Raw genomic sequence first — 19,432 nt, forward strand, 5'->3', positions numbered from 1 at the left:
TGGATCTTGATTAACATTGTTTGGAGCATGTATAAGAAGATTCTAGACTTGGAAGAGTTTTTGGGTTGAAGAATGCAAGTCATTTGATATTGTTGTTGTGTGGATTGTCCTATTGAACATTAGGCCTAATAGGACACAATCCTCGGTTGGATACTTTCCAAGTATTTGCAAATTGTTTTTGTCTTGTGGGTCATTCAAACCCTTGAAAGGAGTAGTATGGATTATTGAGTCTCTATTTTGGGGAAGCGATTGGGCTTGGGCAACCCAACTCTTGATGCCGTTAGAGTGTCAGTATGGATTTTTTGATACCTTTGACAATCAATGCCAGTCACAAACCAAGTCTAACAATGACAACATCCTTAAAGGAAGAGTTAGACTCTCCATGAGCAACAATAGAATCATTACGGATAGAAGAGGAAAGAGGTGCTTAAGAAAATGAGTTGGAGAGCAACAAAGATGGACAATGGCCAAAGAGTGAACATAATTAGTAGAGGACACTTTGATTACTAGACGGGGTTGAACAACTTTTTTTTTTCTTAAAGGACAATTGTGAATCAAGTGACCTTCCTTACAACAATACAAATATGCATTTGGATTGTTCAAACAAACTAAGGCCTTGTTTGGTTGTTGGAATTAGACAAGAATTGGAATGCCCAATCCCTGAAAATTTCAAATCTATTGTTTGGGTGCGCAAAAGCAAAATTAGAATTTGGAGAAATGTGGATTTGATATCCCCATTTGACCCCCAAAACGAAGATTCTGAATTCCCTCAAAATAGTTGTTATTTGGAATCCCCACTTTAAATCCCATTTCTCCAAAATAAAGATTCCAAATAAAGTGTAATTTAATTGTGTTTTAAATCCATTTTTGAGTCTCTCCACCTTGATCGCCATTATTGTTATTGAAATAAAGTGGATCGACCTCTCTTCTATTGCTTTTGATTGATGCTTTTACAAATTGATCTATGAGGATTTAGTTGCGCTATAGCAATGAGGAGAAGGCTATTGAGTGACATTGCCTGCAGAGGGAAATGACAAGTTAGAGAGCGACTGAGCCACTTGTAGGTTCTGTGAGGACATCAGAGCCTCACATGGAGGAGGACAACAATCCATCTACATGGTGGGAAGGCATTTATTAGCTCATAACCATCCATTCTATAGCTACACATCTGACTATTGGCTTGGGTGAAGTAGACTTTGTAAACCCCACATATATCATGCATGCCGCAATTTGATTGATGCAACTTATAAATTTGGTTCCGTCTATTATTAATCAAAAAGTAAAGCGTAAGCTCACCCTTAAAATTCATTGCAGCCCTCACCATTGTCATCGAACAAGCTTTTGGTGTAATATCATATCTTAAGTACATATTTGTCAAAGAAAAATCTACCAATTCCGTCTCAAAGTACATATGAGATACTACTTGCCGCATAGTGGAGTAATATTTTCCAGTCCAGTCTCTCGAGCTGTAATAAGAAGCACCATTTTATACAAGAGAACAAAGTTTGTCTTTCGTAGAGATGGATTCAATTGGAGAGACAAAGGCCTAGGTGTTGGATCCACTGAACTCTTCTAGGCAGTTACTCTCAACCCTTTCCGGAGCTTCATATCAGGCATCAAATGATTTGTGGGAATTTCAAAGCTTTCCCACTCAGTTTGAGAACTATTTTGGGGATCGAAAAGAACAAAGTTGTTGGTGTTTGTTGGAGGGAGGGGTCTATGTTGATGTGGAGATGCAGGGGTGGGGGATACAAATTTTCATAAAACAATTTATGTGCCATTTAAAATAATAATGTTGAGTTCAAAATTGTGAACTTGGAATTTATTCCACTAGAAGATATGGTTGAATGCAATAGTCCCAAACTAAATTCCCAAAACCGTAATCTAGATTTCATGTTCCAGAATCCCAAATCCAAGATTCGGTATGCCAATTCTCAAATTGTTTTCCAGCAACCAAACAGACCCTAATGGCTAAACCCTGAAAAGCCTAATGTTCTTTAGCAATGGAACTTAAAAGGCTTGGAAATTTATCAATGTCATGTTTGCACCAAGTTACTCTCCCCAATTGAGCCACTTCAGGAATGGTTTGAAGGCTAGGTTGAGGTATGGCAATTCAACCCTCATTGGATAATGTGAACTAGAGGGACCTTTGATGTGAAAGTTGAATGTCCAAGCTTTTAACATATTTGCCCACATATGACCTATGTGCCATATTGTAGCACAAATTGGGAATGCTCTTTAGATTTAAACATACAAGACACATATCCTTATCCAAGGTGTCTTAGGGTTTCAATCTCCCATTTTTCCCAATTTAGTTTGGCCCACATAAAAAATTCAACTTCAGAGCTAATTGTTGTAGGTAAAACAAAATGATAGGTTTCCCTTAACACTCTTCAATAATCTCAACAGAATCAACAAAATCATCAAAGTTGGATTTCTCGTCATGATCAACACAGGTGGCAACATTTTCCTTCTCTATACGTGCATCAACAAGGATTCCATGATTGAATATTTCCTTGGGATTACCACGGGAGAAGGAAAAACAAAAAAACCATGAACTTGTGTTCCCTGCTATTTTTTACTGCACCTCCCTTCTTTTCTTCATTTGTTTAATCTGTTGGTTTTGCTCCAGATTCACTCCAAATAGTGTCAAAAGCAAAGATATGACCAGATTTTTGCCATATTTGCAGAGAAATTTGAACAAAGGTTCTTGTAACAGTGATCAATGCCTCATTTCAGCGCTAGGGTTACAGTTTACAATTCCCAAAATCAATAAAGGTTTTGTTTGTATTTGTGTTTTGTGTTGAATTTATGAAATTGATTTCATAGCTTTCTTGAAATATCAGGATTTTGGATCATGTTTTCTATATAAGCCCCTGATCTACATTGCAGTTTTATATCTAAACCCTAATTAGAATTGCCTGGAATTATCTTGGTAGTTGATTGCAAATCAATATGGGCCCTTCATTATAACTGAGGTCTAGATTTGAAATTGTTAAATATAGAATTTTCAATGAATATATGGTGGAATATTATGTGTTGCTTCTACATTTGCATGATTTCTACTTCCCTACGTTAAAACTCAATGATTGAAAGTGGTCACAAAACTCACATCAAAAAATAGAAGGCCCAATAAATCATTGTTTTTTTTTTAATTGAAAGAAGATATAAACAATAAATCATGTTTTCTGTTGATTCAAAACATATGGTTATTGTGAAGAAATTTGCAATGTGACAATAGTGCTTGTTAGAACAAATATCCTTTGACAGCTTTGGTTACAGTTTGTGCCTGAGATCCTGAAGTTGCAGTGCAGGCAGTAAACTTGATGCATTCAAACTACCATCCATAATATTCCTCTTGTAGTTTGTCAACCGCTGAGATGAACTGTGATCAGATATTTTCCTTGATAAGAAGTAAGATTTCATAATGAATGGTGTGATTTGCCTTTCATATGCATCCCCATGCAATTCATGAAAGTTCATACACTGAGCGCAACAACAGCATAAACATGAGAAGAAGATTTAAATAAATTCTACTGATTATGGCTGGGCTCTGAATACATAATCCTTGCTTATAAACAACATTTTCAATTAAAAAACAAAGAAGCAAACATTTTTATCATGCATAATAGCATCAAATACGGAATCATCTGTCCCTGGACAATGTTCTTAACATGCTCAAGCACATGATCCAAAAATAATAATATGCACTAAACTATACATTCAAGTTCTAAGTTTTCAATGCTGGATTGGACTTGCACTGTGACATCAAATAACAGCAAACTCTTGCTGCAGACTTCCTCTGCTTGGCTGATGAATTTCTGCCAATATTACAAAACTTCATTCATTGGACGTTATGAAAGAGTAAATGAGACCCAACCCTTCATTTTGCTTCTGATATAATAAGTTCCTTTGAAGGAGACCACCACATGTACCATTCTCAACTTGGGAACCCACATCTCTATCGAGCAAATCATGATAATACATCAGAAACATTTCTGCTTCTAAATCGAAACCATAGCTCTGTAATTTGAAACAAAATGGCTCCTTATGCAAAAAAAGAATTTCTTTAAGGGCACTGTACATGGAACTTGCTTTGAGCAAGATAATTAATAATATAGGATGCCTTTGCAACCTTAAAATATTAACAAACTAAACTCAGGAGCGACATAATTACCGCTCACAAAACTGAACAAACTTTATATGAGTGATGTCCAAAATGGGATGATGCCATTAATTGCCTTAAAGCTGGACATGTCACGGGCCCTGATGTGGCATGCTTTATACTGGTAACTTAAACAGTAAATACCACCTCCAGTGACAGCAAATTATCTTTAGATTGGAAGTTACCTCAAGCAGCACTTGGAAGCCAAGAGATTAAAGTAATTACAAAAGCTTGCATTGGGCATGTTCATGCCATCACCTGTTAGACCACTGAAATTCTATTTCCAGTGTTCGAGATGTACCATCACGCTTAGCATCAGGAACAAGTTTATACTGCCCACTGATTGTTCCAAGCATAACAACTTTATCTATCTGTATGGTTACTTTTCCCAAAGAACCCTGAAAAAATAAAATATTGCAGTGAGAATCTAACCAGCTACAAATGCTTTCAGATTACCTTTAAAAAATAAGGTTGAAGCAAACTTTAATGCGATACATTAGGCAACTTACTTTTCCAAAGGTGTTCTTGGTCTTACAGGATATTTGCAGTTTCTGACCCTTGGGAGGCATATCAAAGGCCCACGCAAAACTTTGCTTCCATTCTGGAGAAATGCTGCGACTTATAACCTGTGCATTTTCATCAACCAAATAAAACAATGTTCAATATTGAGAACTTACAAAATTGTTCCTCTAAAATCACATTCTCCAAAGCATTGTGGTATTCATGTTCACCATGAGTGGAGCATTGGCAAATAGCACTAATCATATATGCATCCCATCTTAAAACCAAATACAAAATTTTGAAAAATCCCTACAACTCACTTTGGTTTGCCGTGGAGGACCGTTACCAAGTGTCAATTTACAGAATGCATTGGTGTTTCCTATAGACTGCTTCAAGTTATATCCACGTTTAATGGTAACTGTCAAGCTACCTGGTAAACACTGTAACAAGCTGTCTGCTTTCTCCTGAAAATGAGGACTCGACCGAATTAATAGTTGTAATACAGGAATGGCCTCTGCTGCAACCATTGCTTGTGCTCTGCCAGATTCAGCAGGAATAGATGGCCATGAATCCTTCAGCAAACATAATGCATCAAGTGCTGCCTCCTGCGCTGGTTCTGTTCCAGCCTTAAGTGCACCGACCAGATGTGGAATACAGAGAGTAGCTGCTTCACTTCCCCGAAGCCTTGAAAAGTTACTAAAAAGGGTGTAGATAGCCTTCACAATTTCTTCATTGATAGTTGCAGTGGCCCAAAACTCTTTCTCTAAAGCACCTGCGACAACAACAAAAAGACCAACTTTGTTTTATACAATACTTAAATTCAAAAGAAAATCCACTCAATTACAAAAATTAAATGCTACTTAACAGATATCAAATGTGCAAACGTCTGGAACACTACAAAATTTGTGGCTAAGTTTACAAAATTTCATTACGATCGACTAATAATTTTGGGCACTCGGTGAATAAAGAACTCCTGAATTAAGGTAGAATTTGAACATTATTCAAAAGGGATCAATCTACCTTAACTAGATTTTGACTTGGCCCTCTCGTATAAACAATGTTACACTCAACACACAGAAAAAGAGCAAGGTAAGTGTAAAGAGATGACTTCATCCTATGCACTTAAGGATTTGAAGCTAACATGAAGAAATATACTGGTACATTTATCGCAAACATGAGTCACTATTATTTATTCAGCAAATAAACTTTTGACATGTCATTAATACAACCTGCTTTATGCAATGCAGTGTTCTGAACGATGTAAGTTTGAACTGAATTAATTTTGGGACGGTGAACATGAACTTAAGGTCCTCCTAAAATAAGAAAGTAAAGTCTAGACACAATCAGGGGTTACTGCTCTGATCTTCCCTGCATGGGGATCCCATTGAACATGTCAAGCAGTAAAACATTAGATTCAGGTCTTTAACTTAAAATCCAAAGCACTTGTTTTTTCAGCATGAAAGAGAAGCCCCATGAAAGGAGGCCTCACAGCTTGTAGCAACTACTACTCATATCCATTCAGGAACATATTTGCCAAATGTTTGTCTCCATGTAATCAATTATCTCTCGGAATTTTGCAACAGATCATAAAGGATATTCTAAAATTTGTAATAGTGAGCTGGAAGTTCCTGTTCGTCAGATCATGTTACTGTTAATTTCTCCTAATTGTTTTCAGCAGTATCAACTGAAAATTATGGCCATGGGTTCATGGCCTTTTACGAAATCTAAGTGTTTCAGTACACATCAGCATGCTCTCCTCAGCTAAAAAATTAGACTCCCACAGAACATCCTAAACCCACTAAATATCTGCTTCAGACTGAAATTGCAAATCACATAAAATGAAGTAATGGGGCAAAGCAACCCTTCCACTGCAAGAAATGAACACGTGACAAACCAGCGGCTAAAATTTCGTAGATTATGTATACAACTGAATTTTTTTTCATGGAGGATTATATCAAACCCATTACTGCATAAAAAGTTCATAAAGCAGAAAATTGCAAAGAATGCATATGTTATAGTCCTACTAATGAAACCTTAGACAGAAAGAAGCCATTAGTACTCGTACAGAAATACAGGCCCAAGAAAGAAAACACAATAACAAACAGCAAGCAACTGCAAAGTAGAAGAAATGCAACAAATCATTGTGATAAATTGTCAAATGAAAAAAAGAACAGAGAACTTTGCAGAAAACCAGAACAGACACATTTAAATGCTATGAAACAAATGCAAGCTAAATAACAGCTCATAAGATAAAGGAAATCACCACTGTACGATACCAAAAATCAGTAAAGTAAGAACTTCAGAAAGTAAAAAGATTAAGTCTAAGAAACACATAAGACCTAGTATTGGCATCTCCTAACATTCTTGCAATCACATACATTACCTGTCAAAGCCCTTACAAGCTCACTTGACACATATTCTTGAAGGGTGTGATTGGAAAACAGAAACTTGATGAGCAATGCTGCTTGTCCAGCCATCTCCGAATTATTTGAGCTAAGAATCTCTTGCACAACCAGAATGCCCCCCGCTTCTGCAACAGCACGCCTATTTGTCCTACTGTGTATCACTAAATTCTGTAATGCACATGTTGCCACCATTGTCATTTCTTCATTTGGCTGATCCTCAAGCAGGCTAACTAATGCACGGCAAGCTGACACTGCATCAGTTGTTCTGGCAAGGCCATCACTCTGGAAAATATCACCTAAAGCAAGTGTGGCCAATAACCTGGCAGGCTGGGCTTGGGTCTGTGGATCAAGAAGATACTGTGACAGAGGAGCAATAGCATATTTAGATACTTTCATGTCTCGTACTTTACTATTGTTGAACAAAGCTTCCAGTAGCCCGGCTGCTGATTCTTCACTCTGATGAGACCTTAAAAGTTCCAAAAGGGCTTCCACTGCACCACACTCTGCCATCAGCTCAGCACTGGATGCATCATCTCTTTCTAGAACAAGCAATGCACTAAGAGATACTACAACAGTCTGCTGACTACTTGATCGTAGCAGTTTCACAAGAACTGCAAGCGGTACTTTCAAATAGTATTGGGAACTAAAGCACAAGACATTTGAAAGTACCAAGGCAGCTGATTCCCACAATGCAGGTGGTGGCTGTGGATCAACTTGCAAAATAACCTTTGAAAGCTCAATAATGCCACCAGCATCTGCAATGGAATTTGGCCAACTCACAGAAGCACTTTCAAGTGCCTTTATTGCTTTCTCCTGTAAGTTTGGAATTCCAAGCCGTGCTAGCTGTACAAGTGGCACTACAGCTTGCTGTGTTGTAATATCTCGCTGAAAATACTCTTGAGCAACAAGATGTGAAAGTAATTCAGCCCCGAGTTGCTTTACAGAATGGGAAGGTGATTCAAGAAATACAAGTAATGGCTCAATAGCCAACCTAGGGGTGACTCGCAGCTTAGGAAGAGATTGAGGCTTCTCCAAGATATTTACAAGTGCTTGCAATGCCCTATGCTGGCCCCATGTGCTTAATTCCGGGCGGGTCAAACATTGAAACAAAGGCTCTACCACTATTGCACCAGCTGCACTCTTTGCAATGCTGCTATTGTTTGTCAAGATGCATAATAATTCTGCAATCAAAGAACATAGAGAATCTGGTGAATCAGGGAGAATTTCAAGAACATTATTGATCACCCCAGCTTTGACCATATCAATCTTGCATGGGGGACGGTCCTTTCCCAACTTTACAAGGGCACTTATTGCTGCCTCAAGCAACGGATAATTTGTTCCACCAACCAGTCCTACAAGTGGACACACAGTGCCATATGCTGCAACAACCTCTGCCTGTTGCTCATCATCCAACAGACTATCAAGGGCACGGGCACTAGCTTCCTGAATTGGATTAGAATCTATTGTAAGAAGTTCTACAAGGGGCTGAATACAACTGGAAGCTGCAGATGTTGCCCGCACTCTGGAGTTTGCAAATAAAATACTGCAGAGCAATGCAGCATCTTCCTTTAGCTCTAAGGAACAAGGCGATGTCAAAATTCTGTATAAACTTTCTACAGGATTGACTTCAGCATCAGCAATAGCTAAAGCCTTTGAAGGACTTTGATATGATAGCTTGATAAGTGCACCAATTGCAGCTTGTTGCTCTTTCTCAGATCCCACACTAAGCATTTCAACCAATGGTTTTATTGCTTGTCTTGCCATATCAGCATTTTTCATATTCTCTGATTCAAAAAGGCCTTGCAGAGCCCTGGCTGCATTGTATCGGGCTCCCCTTGAACCCACTTGTAGAACTGCTATAAGCTGGGCGACAGTCCCTATTGCAGAATCATAGAGCCGGAGATCAGGACTACTAAATAGGATTCTCACCAAATTTGTGGCAGCCTCTTCTGTTACGTCCTGAGGTCCCAAAGATAGATATTTTGCTAAGGCATCTAAAGCTCCTGCCTCAGCCATGGTCACTTTGTTTGCATCATTGGCTTGTGCAATCTCAGTCAACAGTGCTAGAGCAAGTGCAGATGCACCAGGCCGATCTGGCATAGGCTTAAGCAACTCAACTAAAGAAGGTATAGATTTACGTGCAGTGGCACCCACCCTAATGTCATCCACTCTAAAAAGTCGTTCAAGAACAACCTGAACAGGATTGTGCACAAGAGAAAATTCTTCGGATAGAGCATCAAGTGTTGATATGTTCAAATCTACACAACCAAGCAGTGATATCAGACCTCCTGCTGCTCCTGAATTTGCAACTGCAAGAAGTGTTCCCCTGCTGCCATTGCAGACAAGGCTAGCCAATGCTTGAGCAGCAAAATACCTATCAATTGCTTCATCAGACCTCAGTAAATTGGCAAGAGATGGAATTGCACGCATAGTAGCACCAGCTTGAATAACATCTCTATGTTGGAACAGAATAGCTAACAGCAATGCACTAACCCACGTCCCACCACCATCCTCCAGCTCCATCTGAAACTAACAAGAAATTTCACTTATTTCCAAATCATAGGTCATAGCAATGTTTTCTGTTAACAAATTTACTAGCATATAGAAACTTTAAGTTATACTAGAACATGATAGACAATAACACAGAAAACAAGATTCTGATTGAAGAAAGACAGAAAACAGTGAGCTTGATTTGAGTATATAATCCAGGAACAACAAACTAAAAGGAAAATTAAATAATGCAAAATGAATGCCAACTTACCACAGAAGAGAAAAGAACATTTGAACAGTAATGGTATAAGGCCAACCAATCTCAACTAAGGATTTAAACACACACAGGCAGGAAGAAACAACTAGGCACAACAAATAGACTGAAGTAAATCACTATTAAACAAAAATAAGCTCAGTAGAAGCATAGATCATACTTGTAATGAATTTGGAGAAAAGTCTGTGAGTTTTTCAATTAGCACTTCAATTGCACCCGCTTCCATAATGACAACTTTAGATTCATCGTCATAAGAAGCAATTATTGATAGCAACCATAGGGCAACTGTTCCTCCCAAAATGGATGCTCGATCATCCATTGAGAATGCATCTCCTCCTTCAAAATACCTTCCTTGATTTTCATACACATTGTTAACTTTATTTATCCTTAAATAATTAATTTCTGTTGCCTGTTTCAGCATATGCACAAGAGAGCAAATAAGTTGAATAAAGCATCCAGATTCATTAAGGGCAGCTAATGTTCTCTGCCTATGTTCTTTGGCAGCACAAATGAGAAGAGCAGTGCCTCCAACTTTCACTTCTAAGTTATCAGAATGAATGATCCGACCTGCCAAGGCATTAACACATCTAAATGTTCCTGCCAATAAATCTCCAAGAACTACAGGCTGGTCTCTACATAATCTTGAAAGAACTTCAATTGCCTTTTCTTGAACTGGGGGAAGTCCAATGGCCAAGCATTTCACCAATGGCTCCAAGCTGGATGGTAATTCGGCAAGTACTGCCCATGGAGGAATACTACAAGTTCCACCTTGTTTGGCTCTAGCCATTATGGCAAGTGCTTCCAAAGCATCTGATGAGATCACATCCTCCAACTTTGCAGAAGCTAAAAAGCCTATAAGAGAGATAACAGTGCCACAATGGTGAATAGTCTCAGCAAGCACATCATCAACTGGCACATGAGTCAGTAATTGGGCAAGTGCACCTGCTGCATGTTCCTGTCCCACTTTTGTACCATCCTTCAGGACTCTTGTCAGTGATGGAATGACATCCTCTATTATAGCTTGTTCGGCAAACCTGACATCTAAGAAAAGACTAGCCAATGCATTTATTGCCATTTCTGCAGCAGAAATGCTTGGAGACTTTGCAAGTTGAGTCAATGGTGTAACTGCACTTCCAGCGACCTTAGCCACATGCTTGTTACTACGAATGGCAGAAAAAAGTGCTGCAAGTGCTCGAGCTGACTGCATGGCAATGTATTCAGTTTCCATATTTAATAACCTAATTAAAGGATCAATAATGTCTAAAATACCAAGATTTTCACAAAGATCTTTTCTCGCAACAAAAATATCAGCAAGAACAGATGCAGCAGCCTCTTTAGTTTCTTCATTTAAAGAACTAAGCAACTGAACTAATGATTGGAGACCTTTGTTTGCAGCACATCCTTTCTGCACAAGTTCTTCATGAGATGCCAATGAAAGTAAGCAACCCAAAGTTGCTATCACATGGACTTTTGACTCTGGTTGATTTCCCAAGAGTAAAGCCACCAACTGGTTGACAGTGGCAGCATTTGCATCCCTAATAAGATGTTTGAGTGTATTAGCAGCGATTTCCTGTCCTTTGGAACTAGCATTTCTCAACAGCCACAGGAGGGCTGGAACAGCATCTGCACTTTCAACACAAGCACGGATTTCTTCACTCTGAGCACATAAATTTCCAAGAATAATTGCAGCATCTTCTTTTGCTTTTCTGGAGCCAGTTTCAAGCAGCTGGACAAGTGGAGGTATTCCACCTGCAGCCGTAATTGCCCACTTGCTTTCATCAACTACTGCTGTTAATATAGAAAGCAAAGCCACGGAATGTTCTTGTTGTTGCTCAGTAGATAGGCCAAGAAAAGAGATCAAGATTTGAATTCCCTCTCGTCCCCTAAGTGAATGCCAAAGATCTAAATCAGCAGAACATAGGCTTCTTAGTAAGTGTATAAGATCATCTTGCACCTCGGGCCCCGCCATAGTTACCAATCCAACAAGTAATTTCTTTGCCTCTGCATTAATCAAACCAACAGACAAATGAGCATTTCCATAGAGACTAGCTAAAGCTTCAATTGCACGCTCCTGCACCAACTGAGATATGCGTGGTCTGAGTTGTTTAACTAATAGTCTCTCTATTTTCACCGTATCAAGTGATCCTGCAGCATCCGACTTCTCATTAAACACCATCAATGCATAGGCCACAGCACCAAGAATGTCAGCCACTTGACTGTCAGATCGAAATGTCTCGATATTTTCTCCAAGGCTAAGCACAATAGCAGACATTCCACCTGAAATGTTAGCTAACGCACCCATTGCATTCTCTTGCAAGGCTTGAGCAGAGTGCCCTTGCATAAACTCTTTTGAAGGAGCAACAACTGCACTGATCAAAATGGGAACACTACCTGCATCTACCATAGCTTTCTTTGCACTTTTAAGTTTGGATGAAAGAGCTCGTAATGCACCGGCTGCCTCCGCACGGGCTGAGATTGCATTTTCAGTACCTACAAGCTTCAGAAGATGCTGAATAGCACCAGAATTAAGAACCTTGGTACAACAAGTTTCAGAAGCCAACATCAGACTAGCCAAGAGAGAGGATGCATTTGACTGAGCAAGCGCACTCTCAGAAGTTAGAAGCCTTACAAGAATATCCACTCCACCTGCCTCCAGCGTTGCTTTCAAGAAGCTTTGTGTATTATTGCACAGATTTCTTAATGCTCCAGTAAGATGGTCACTGACTACTTTTTCCTGCTTCTGCCTGGGATGAAGCTGCTCCCACAGACTAGGAATAACACCCTCAGTCATAAATATCTTCATACCAATGTGCTCTGCTGCTACACCACCATGTGATACTGCATATATTGCCTTTGCTGCTGCTTTCTTGGCTTCTGCAGACCCAGACCTTAGCAGTCCAAGTAAAGGAGGTATACATCCTCCCAGCAACACTTTCACTCTTAACTCTTCCTCATCACACAGAACCGCAAGGGTTAAAGCTGCATTGGCCTTTGCAACGGTAGTTCCAGACCTAAGAAGTGTAACAAGTAAAGGTATTGCCTGTGCATGAGAACCTATTGCACTTTTCGCATCCTTTCCAGACTTAGCAAGATCCAACAGTTCTTTTGTTGCCAGCTCTTTTTCGATTGATGTAGATGTGTGTGCCTGGAAATGCTCAATAAATTGAGCAATAGATGCCCATATACCATCTGGCTCTCCCATCCCTTCTACTCCATTCAAATCTCTGGGAAATAATTTCCAAAAATCAAAATAATTTTCATTAAATCAAAGATTAAAAAAAAATGAGAGTAAAATCTGAAAAGTTAAATTTAACGTCTTCGGGTATTCCTTTATTTTAAACTGATCAAATAGTTTCCAGTCAGACCACTATTTCCTCTCAAAATTTCCTATGATAAAAAATGATATGTTCAAATCACATCAAGGCCTCTGGTATTTCATCATTTATGACCAGTGAGTGAATATTTTCCTGTTGCAAGCACAAAACAATTACATCTAGCAGACTTGTCCAAAGATGCATAACTAATAGGTAGCTGCCAAAAAAGACTTGTCCTAAACTGAGAGACCTAACAAAGCCACAGTATCCAAGAGAGTGAATTCTACCATTAAAGAAATTGAATAGAATGTTTCCTATAACTGCAGTTGTTTATGACTTCTTTCTACAAGCTCAACTACAACTTGTTATAGAAACCTAAATTTAACTGGGGAAAGCAAAGAACATCAAGAAAGAAATGTTAGGAATAGTTATTTCTTATGCATTCATAGGAATATTAGCAAACGGATATCAAAGAGCTATTATTAATAGCAGAAATTAATTCATAGAGCTACACCTCAAAAGTTCATTGAAATTATGGTTTGAAGGGAAAAATAATTAATTGACTTATTAGCACTCGTATTGACATAAGGGCGATATTGATGCTACAGAATATAAGGTGATGCTGCAGAATATAAAGCATGTAACTCGGGTTTGATGAGATCTTCTAACAAAGATTTCAGAGTTACCTTGTCCTAGAATGTAATGGTGAACGTGTTGCTTGCGCCTCAAACTCTGGAGATTTCAGAGCCCTCATTGATGAACGAGATTTTTCCTGTTTCCCAGACAATATCTGGTCGGAGTACATAAATAAGAAATTTAGCAATACAAAAAGGACTCCAAATTTCACCCATTTACTATAAAGCTTGCCTGAAATTGAAAATTAATGAGTGAAATATGTAGGATATAGTGCATTTATATTGAATTGATTTTTGTAAACCACAAGTTCTAAGGACAAATTATATAGAATACAGACTGCAATGCATAATCTGAAAGTCCAGAAGATAGTCTGCATTAAAAGAAAGAGTTTATTGATAAACACACCAAAAGATTGTAATCGTTCTTATAGAGAAAAGACAAGATGTGCACAGGTATTTTTTATAAGGATGTGCAGAATTGAAAGACCTGGGAACTTAAATTGCCCTGAGATAATATTACTGAAAAATTCAAGTGTAAAGGGCCAACTAAAACTGTTCATAAGACGCTATTTTCATCATAGTGGTTTTAATTCAAATTCTACGGCATTGTAATGGGACCAAACTCACTGTTGGAGTGCAATTCTGAAGGAAATTGAGCTGTTGGTACCAAAGCAAAAACACAATAGAAGGTGAAGACTTCAAAAAAAAACCGAATGATTAACAGGAGCCAATTTCTGACAAAATTGAATGTTTATGTGTGATGCTCCTTGGCCGGGCAATCTAATTACTCTGAAAAGGACATCATGAATCATGGTCAACTAAGTATCATGGCTTACACCTATGGTGATAGACCTTGCTAAGACCTCCAGACCTTACTTTTGATGGCTTTTACGTTTCCTCCTGTTTTATTGTTTAGATACCCTCATACCGGTCTCAGGAGCATATTTCCCGGTCACCATGTTTCCCATGAATATAGATGTTACCCTTAAACAATTTACATCTACAAGAAAGCCACAAAATTACTGCATTCTTTCCGTCTCTTTTGTTATCTGTCCCCGTGCTTCACTGCAAAACTCTCTACTTTTATTATGGTTTAGTGAATTTAGAAGCCCATATTGGAACCCTCCTCCCACCACCTTGTTCTTTTGGAATCTAGTACCAATGTACAGAACAACTACAGAAATCTCAAAATCATTGCATATTCCTTGTGCTGATGCCGTAATCTTGTTTTGTATTTGTGTGTAGATCTTAGCTTCAAGTGAGACACCATACCACAAGTTAGCCTTCTCTAACAAACGCTGCAAAAAGTAACTAAAGTCTCTAATGGGGTTAGAAAAGCAATAGGAAAAGCTCCGCCATCAGAACACACAAATCCTCTTTCTAAAATACTTTCTTCTTTTCTCTGCACGTACCTGTAAAACATCTTTAATACTTCCTTCTCTTTCCTGCTTTTCATTTTCCATTCTGAATTGATCCAAGACTCTTACAACATCACGGCCTGGACGACTCTACTATAATTCTTCTCCGGTGTATTTTTCATTTGCCTGAGGGTTGGAATGTCAAAATAAAGCTGAATGACCCTGACTAGAAAAACAGAATCGCCAGAAACAATTCATAACAAAAACTTATCCATTCCCATCCTCGACCTTACAGTAACCGAGCGCTAGACATGTATTTTAGTCAGACAATCATGTTTACACTCCAAATCTCTCCACAGCATGCAACTGGTTTTTCTCACTGAAACTCACTATTCAGATTTACCTCAAAACATTTCACATAATCTCGCAAAGGAGACAAATGCTTGCGAATTTCACACAAAAGAAAATCTTACATTTTCGCAAAAGACGTATGGAAACCAAAAGCTAAAGAAATCTAAAGAGCCAAAAAAAGAAAAGCTGAAAATCACACCTTTGAATTTGTCACCGACTGCAAACGACGCAGGGGTGATGCACCGGCCATGACCAAAAGTAGCAGCAGGCGCAGCTCATTATTCTGATCATTACTGCCCCCCACAGTTGAGGGGAGTCGACTTCCAGACCGATTGGTTAACTGTGCAACGTAAACGTCTATTCTTAGCTCCCGGTCTTAATGCCTACTCAGAGAACAAAGCAGCCATGACAGAGCTATTAAAAAAATGACCAAAGAGATATACAAATCATAAATTTCCCCATTGTATTATTATTATTCTTCCATATGATTACTCAGTTGTTTCAAGTGTTTAATAGGGCCAAAAAAGAAAGGAGAAAGCATGCAGATCTCACACCACTCTTAGTTAGTTAAGCACAACAACTAATTGGTAAATGCTCTGAACGCAGCGGTCACATGGAGGGCGCAGATTCATTAATACTTTTTTAACCACTGCGTGACAGGCATGAGGTCACATTAGGACAGAATAACTCTCTTCTTTAAGGTAGTGGTCCTATGATGCCCCTTTTCTGTTTACAACGGTCCTACAAAGAGGGTGCATGTAATTTGTGCCTTGGAGTTCAGATGGTCCTACAAAGCAAAGATGTACTGCAATTTAGTTGGGTACTACAATTTCCTTTGTTACCAGGATGGTTGTGAAGGTATATGTAATTTATTGTTGATGTTATTTATTCTTGCTATTTAAGGTGGTCTTACAAAACATAATGAGGAGTAAAGATGTGTAGTGCTAGCTATACAAGACGATTGAATAGAGCATTTGTAATTATCAAAGAAGTATATAATGTGTGATATTATTCTTTTACTATATATGTCTCTTGTTAGAAAGGTAAATCTTTTTAGAAACTCTCATTCATTAAAGATGGGTAGTTCTATTTATAAAGATGACTTGAGTATTATAATTTATGGAGTAGGTTGTGCTTTGGTAACACTTACTCAATATGAGGATCACAAATATGTAGCTTTGTTTATAGGTGATTCAAGATGTGTAGTTCTATATAAAGAGATGATTAAAGATGTCTAGTTTTGTATAAAGAATTCCCTCAAAGAGAGTATGCATGATTTTCACAATATCATAAAAATACGTGTTAAGTTTTAATATACATGTCTGATTTGAAGAAAATTATGTCTCTCTAGAAACTCTTACTCATTATGAGGATCAAAGATGTGTGTGACTCTATTAATAGAGATTACTCAAGATAGCATTTGTAGTACTCAAAGTTCTCAACACTACACCTAGTCTCAATGCTTGTATTTAGAATTATTTTCTTCAACTTCAAATCTATTATTAAGTTTACTTTCCCTTCTTAATGTGGGATGGTCACAAGGGTACACACAACTTACTCACGTCGTTTATTTTTTATATTTAAGGTGGTATTTTGAAGGGATGGTGTCATATATTATTTGTATTAAGGATGATTATACAAGGAGGGCACATGTAGTTTACTCTTTTATTGAGTGTGGTCTTATGGAAAGGATACATGCAATTTAGGTATGTATTTAAATGTCTACCATATTATAAAATGAGTGGGAAATTTTACTCTGTATGTCTCTTGCAAGAAAATTATTGCTCTTTAGAAAATCTTATTCATTATTGGAATCAAAGATGTGTAACTCTATTTACAAAGAGATGACTTGAGAGAGCATTTGCAATCTTAGGAGTTGTCAACACTCCTCTTAATCTTAGTCTCGATGCTCTTATTTAGATTCTATTATAAGATATAGTTTCCCTTCCTAGTCTAGGATGGTTAGGAGGGTACATGTAATTTAATCATGTCATTTATTATTTGTATTAGAGCGGTCCTCTATAGGGAGAACTCAAGTGAACTATTTTTTGTATTAAGAATGGTTTTGGAGATAAGGTACATGCAATTTACTCTTTTTATTTACAATGGTCTTATAGAGGGGATGTGTGCAATTTATTCTTTGTATTTAGGTGTCTAATGTATCATAAGAGTATGGTACGTCTACTGTCTCTTCAAAAAAGATTATGGATCTCTATAAGACCTTATTCATTACAAGGATCAAAGATGTGTAGTTTTATTTATAGAGAGATTACTCAAGAGAACATCTACAATCTTAACAATTGTCAATACTACTTTTAGTCTTAGTGCTCATTTAGATTTATTAATGATGATCATGTGAGGGTGCATAGAATTTAATCATGTCATGTATTCTTATCTTTTAAGGTGGTCTTCTAAAGGGCTATATTATGTCATTTATTTTTGCATTAAGGATGGTCCTATAAATAGGTCAATGAAATTGACTCTTTGTATTTAGGATGGTCCTACAACAATAATGTGTACAATTATTATTTCTATATAGGTGTCTAATGTATCATAAATTTGTGTTAGGTTTTACTATCTCTTCAAAGAAGATGATGGCTTTCTACAAGATCTTATTCATTATGAATCAAAGATATGTAGCTATATTTATAGAGAAATAACTCAACAAAGCAATTACAATCTTAAGGGTTATCAATACTGCTCTTAGTCTCAAGGCTCATATTCATTTAATTTTCTTCAACTTCAACTGTCTAGGATGGTTAAGAAGGTGCATATGATTTATTCATCTCATTTATTCTCTATATTGAAGGTGACCCTCTAAAGGGTTATATGATTTTATTTTATTTTTGTATTAAGGATGGTCCCTATGAAGATAGTGCATGCAATTCACTCTTTCTATTTAAAATGGTCTCACAAAGAGAATACATACAATTCATTTTTGTATATAGGTGTACAATGAATTATTAAATTTGTGGTAGATTTAACGTCTTCAAAGAAAAGTATGGCTCTATACAAGATCTTGTTCATTATTAGGATCAAAGATATGTAGCTCTATCTATAGATAAATGATTCAACAAAGCATATGCAATCATGAAAATTATCAACACTACTCTTAGTATGAATGCGTGTAATCAAATTCTCCTTTTCAACTTCAAATCTATTGCAAGCCTTAGTTTCCTTTCCTAACCTAGGATGGTCATGAGTGTGCATATAGATAAGTAGGAGGTGTTAAGGATGATCATGTGATTTATTGATGTTATTTATTCTCTATATGTGAGCTAGTCTTCTAAAGGAGTACAATGTAAATTGTTTTTTGTTGCATTAAGAATGGTCCTATAGAGATATTGCATGCAATTCACTCTTTGTATTTGGGATGGTCTTACAAAAAGGTTACATGCAATTTAATTTTTGTATTTAGATGTCTAGAGAATCATAAAATTTGTGGTAGGTTTTACTTCTTTAAAGAAAATTATCATTCTCTACAAGATCTTATTCATTATTAGGATCAAATATATGTAGCTTTATTTATAAAAAGATAACTCGACAAAGCATCTACTAACTTAAGAATTGTCAACACTACTTTTCGTTTCAAAATGTACATTCACATAATTTTCTTCATCTTAGAAAATACACATAATACAATGTTTACATTTTTATTAAATATAGTCAACAAAGCTCTTTATTTTAATATTCCCATATAAATTCTTTTCTTCAAGTTGAATTGAAGAAATAATCCAAAAGTATATATTCTTAAAAGTTATCATACTTTTTTTGTCGTCATAAACTTCAAAAATATCTCAACCCTGTTTTTCAAACCACAAACTGATTATACTTTGTCTTAAAAAGAATTCACGAACTTTTATATAAAATAGATTTATATTACGATATAAATTTATAGATTTCCATTGTCGTGGATGCTTCTTCCTCAAGACTTGCATA

At 37.2% G+C, this 19,432-nt stretch overlaps 1 protein-coding gene across 2 annotated transcripts; it reads right to left on the reverse strand.

Annotated features, from left to right (window-relative positions):
* Positions 1-3,568: 3,568 nt before the first annotated feature.
* Positions 3,569-15,979, reverse strand: LOC149555029 (protein CELLULOSE SYNTHASE INTERACTIVE 1-like). 2 transcript variants are annotated; one of them, XM_089829053.1, is made up of 7 exons: positions 15,693-15,979; positions 13,836-13,939; positions 9,996-13,059; positions 7,050-9,594; positions 4,987-5,438; positions 4,675-4,791; positions 3,569-4,563 (listed from the first exon to the last, which is right to left on the reverse strand). In XM_089829053.1, exons 1-7 carry the CDS (start codon positions 15,741-15,743, stop codon positions 4,420-4,422), a joined length of 6,477 nt encoding a protein of 2,158 aa, XP_089685179.1. In that variant the 5' UTR covers positions 15,744-15,979; the 3' UTR covers positions 3,569-4,419. The 2 variants fall into 2 exon arrangements, with proteins under 2 accessions (XP_089685179.1, XP_089685178.1); XM_089829052.1 differs by having other exon boundaries at positions 7,050-9,600.
* Positions 15,980-19,432: the final 3,453 nt, after the last annotated feature.

This window comes from Cupressus sempervirens, chromosome 5, assembly GCF_028749045.1.
Source record: "Cupressus sempervirens isolate cs-2001-9-10 chromosome 5, ASM2874904v1, whole genome shotgun sequence".
Taxonomy (NCBI): domain Eukaryota; kingdom Viridiplantae; phylum Streptophyta; class Pinopsida; order Cupressales; family Cupressaceae; genus Cupressus; species Cupressus sempervirens.

What these genes read in the sequence shown, in the direction of transcription:
- LOC149555029 (XM_089829052.1), bottom strand. Translation starts at nt 15,743, where the DNA reads ATGGCCGGTGCATCACCCCTGCGTCGTTTGCAGTCGGTGACAAATTCA. An exon ending in CCATTACATTCTAGGACAAG is followed by an intron (nt 13,060 to 13,835) that starts GTAACTCTGAAA and finishes ATTATTTCCCAG; the next exon opens with AGATTTGAATGGAGTAGAAG. An exon ending in GTCCTCCACGGCAAACCAAA is followed by an intron (nt 4,792 to 4,986) that starts GTGAGTTGTAGG and finishes GAAAATGCACAG; the next exon opens with GTTATAAGTCGCAGCATTTC.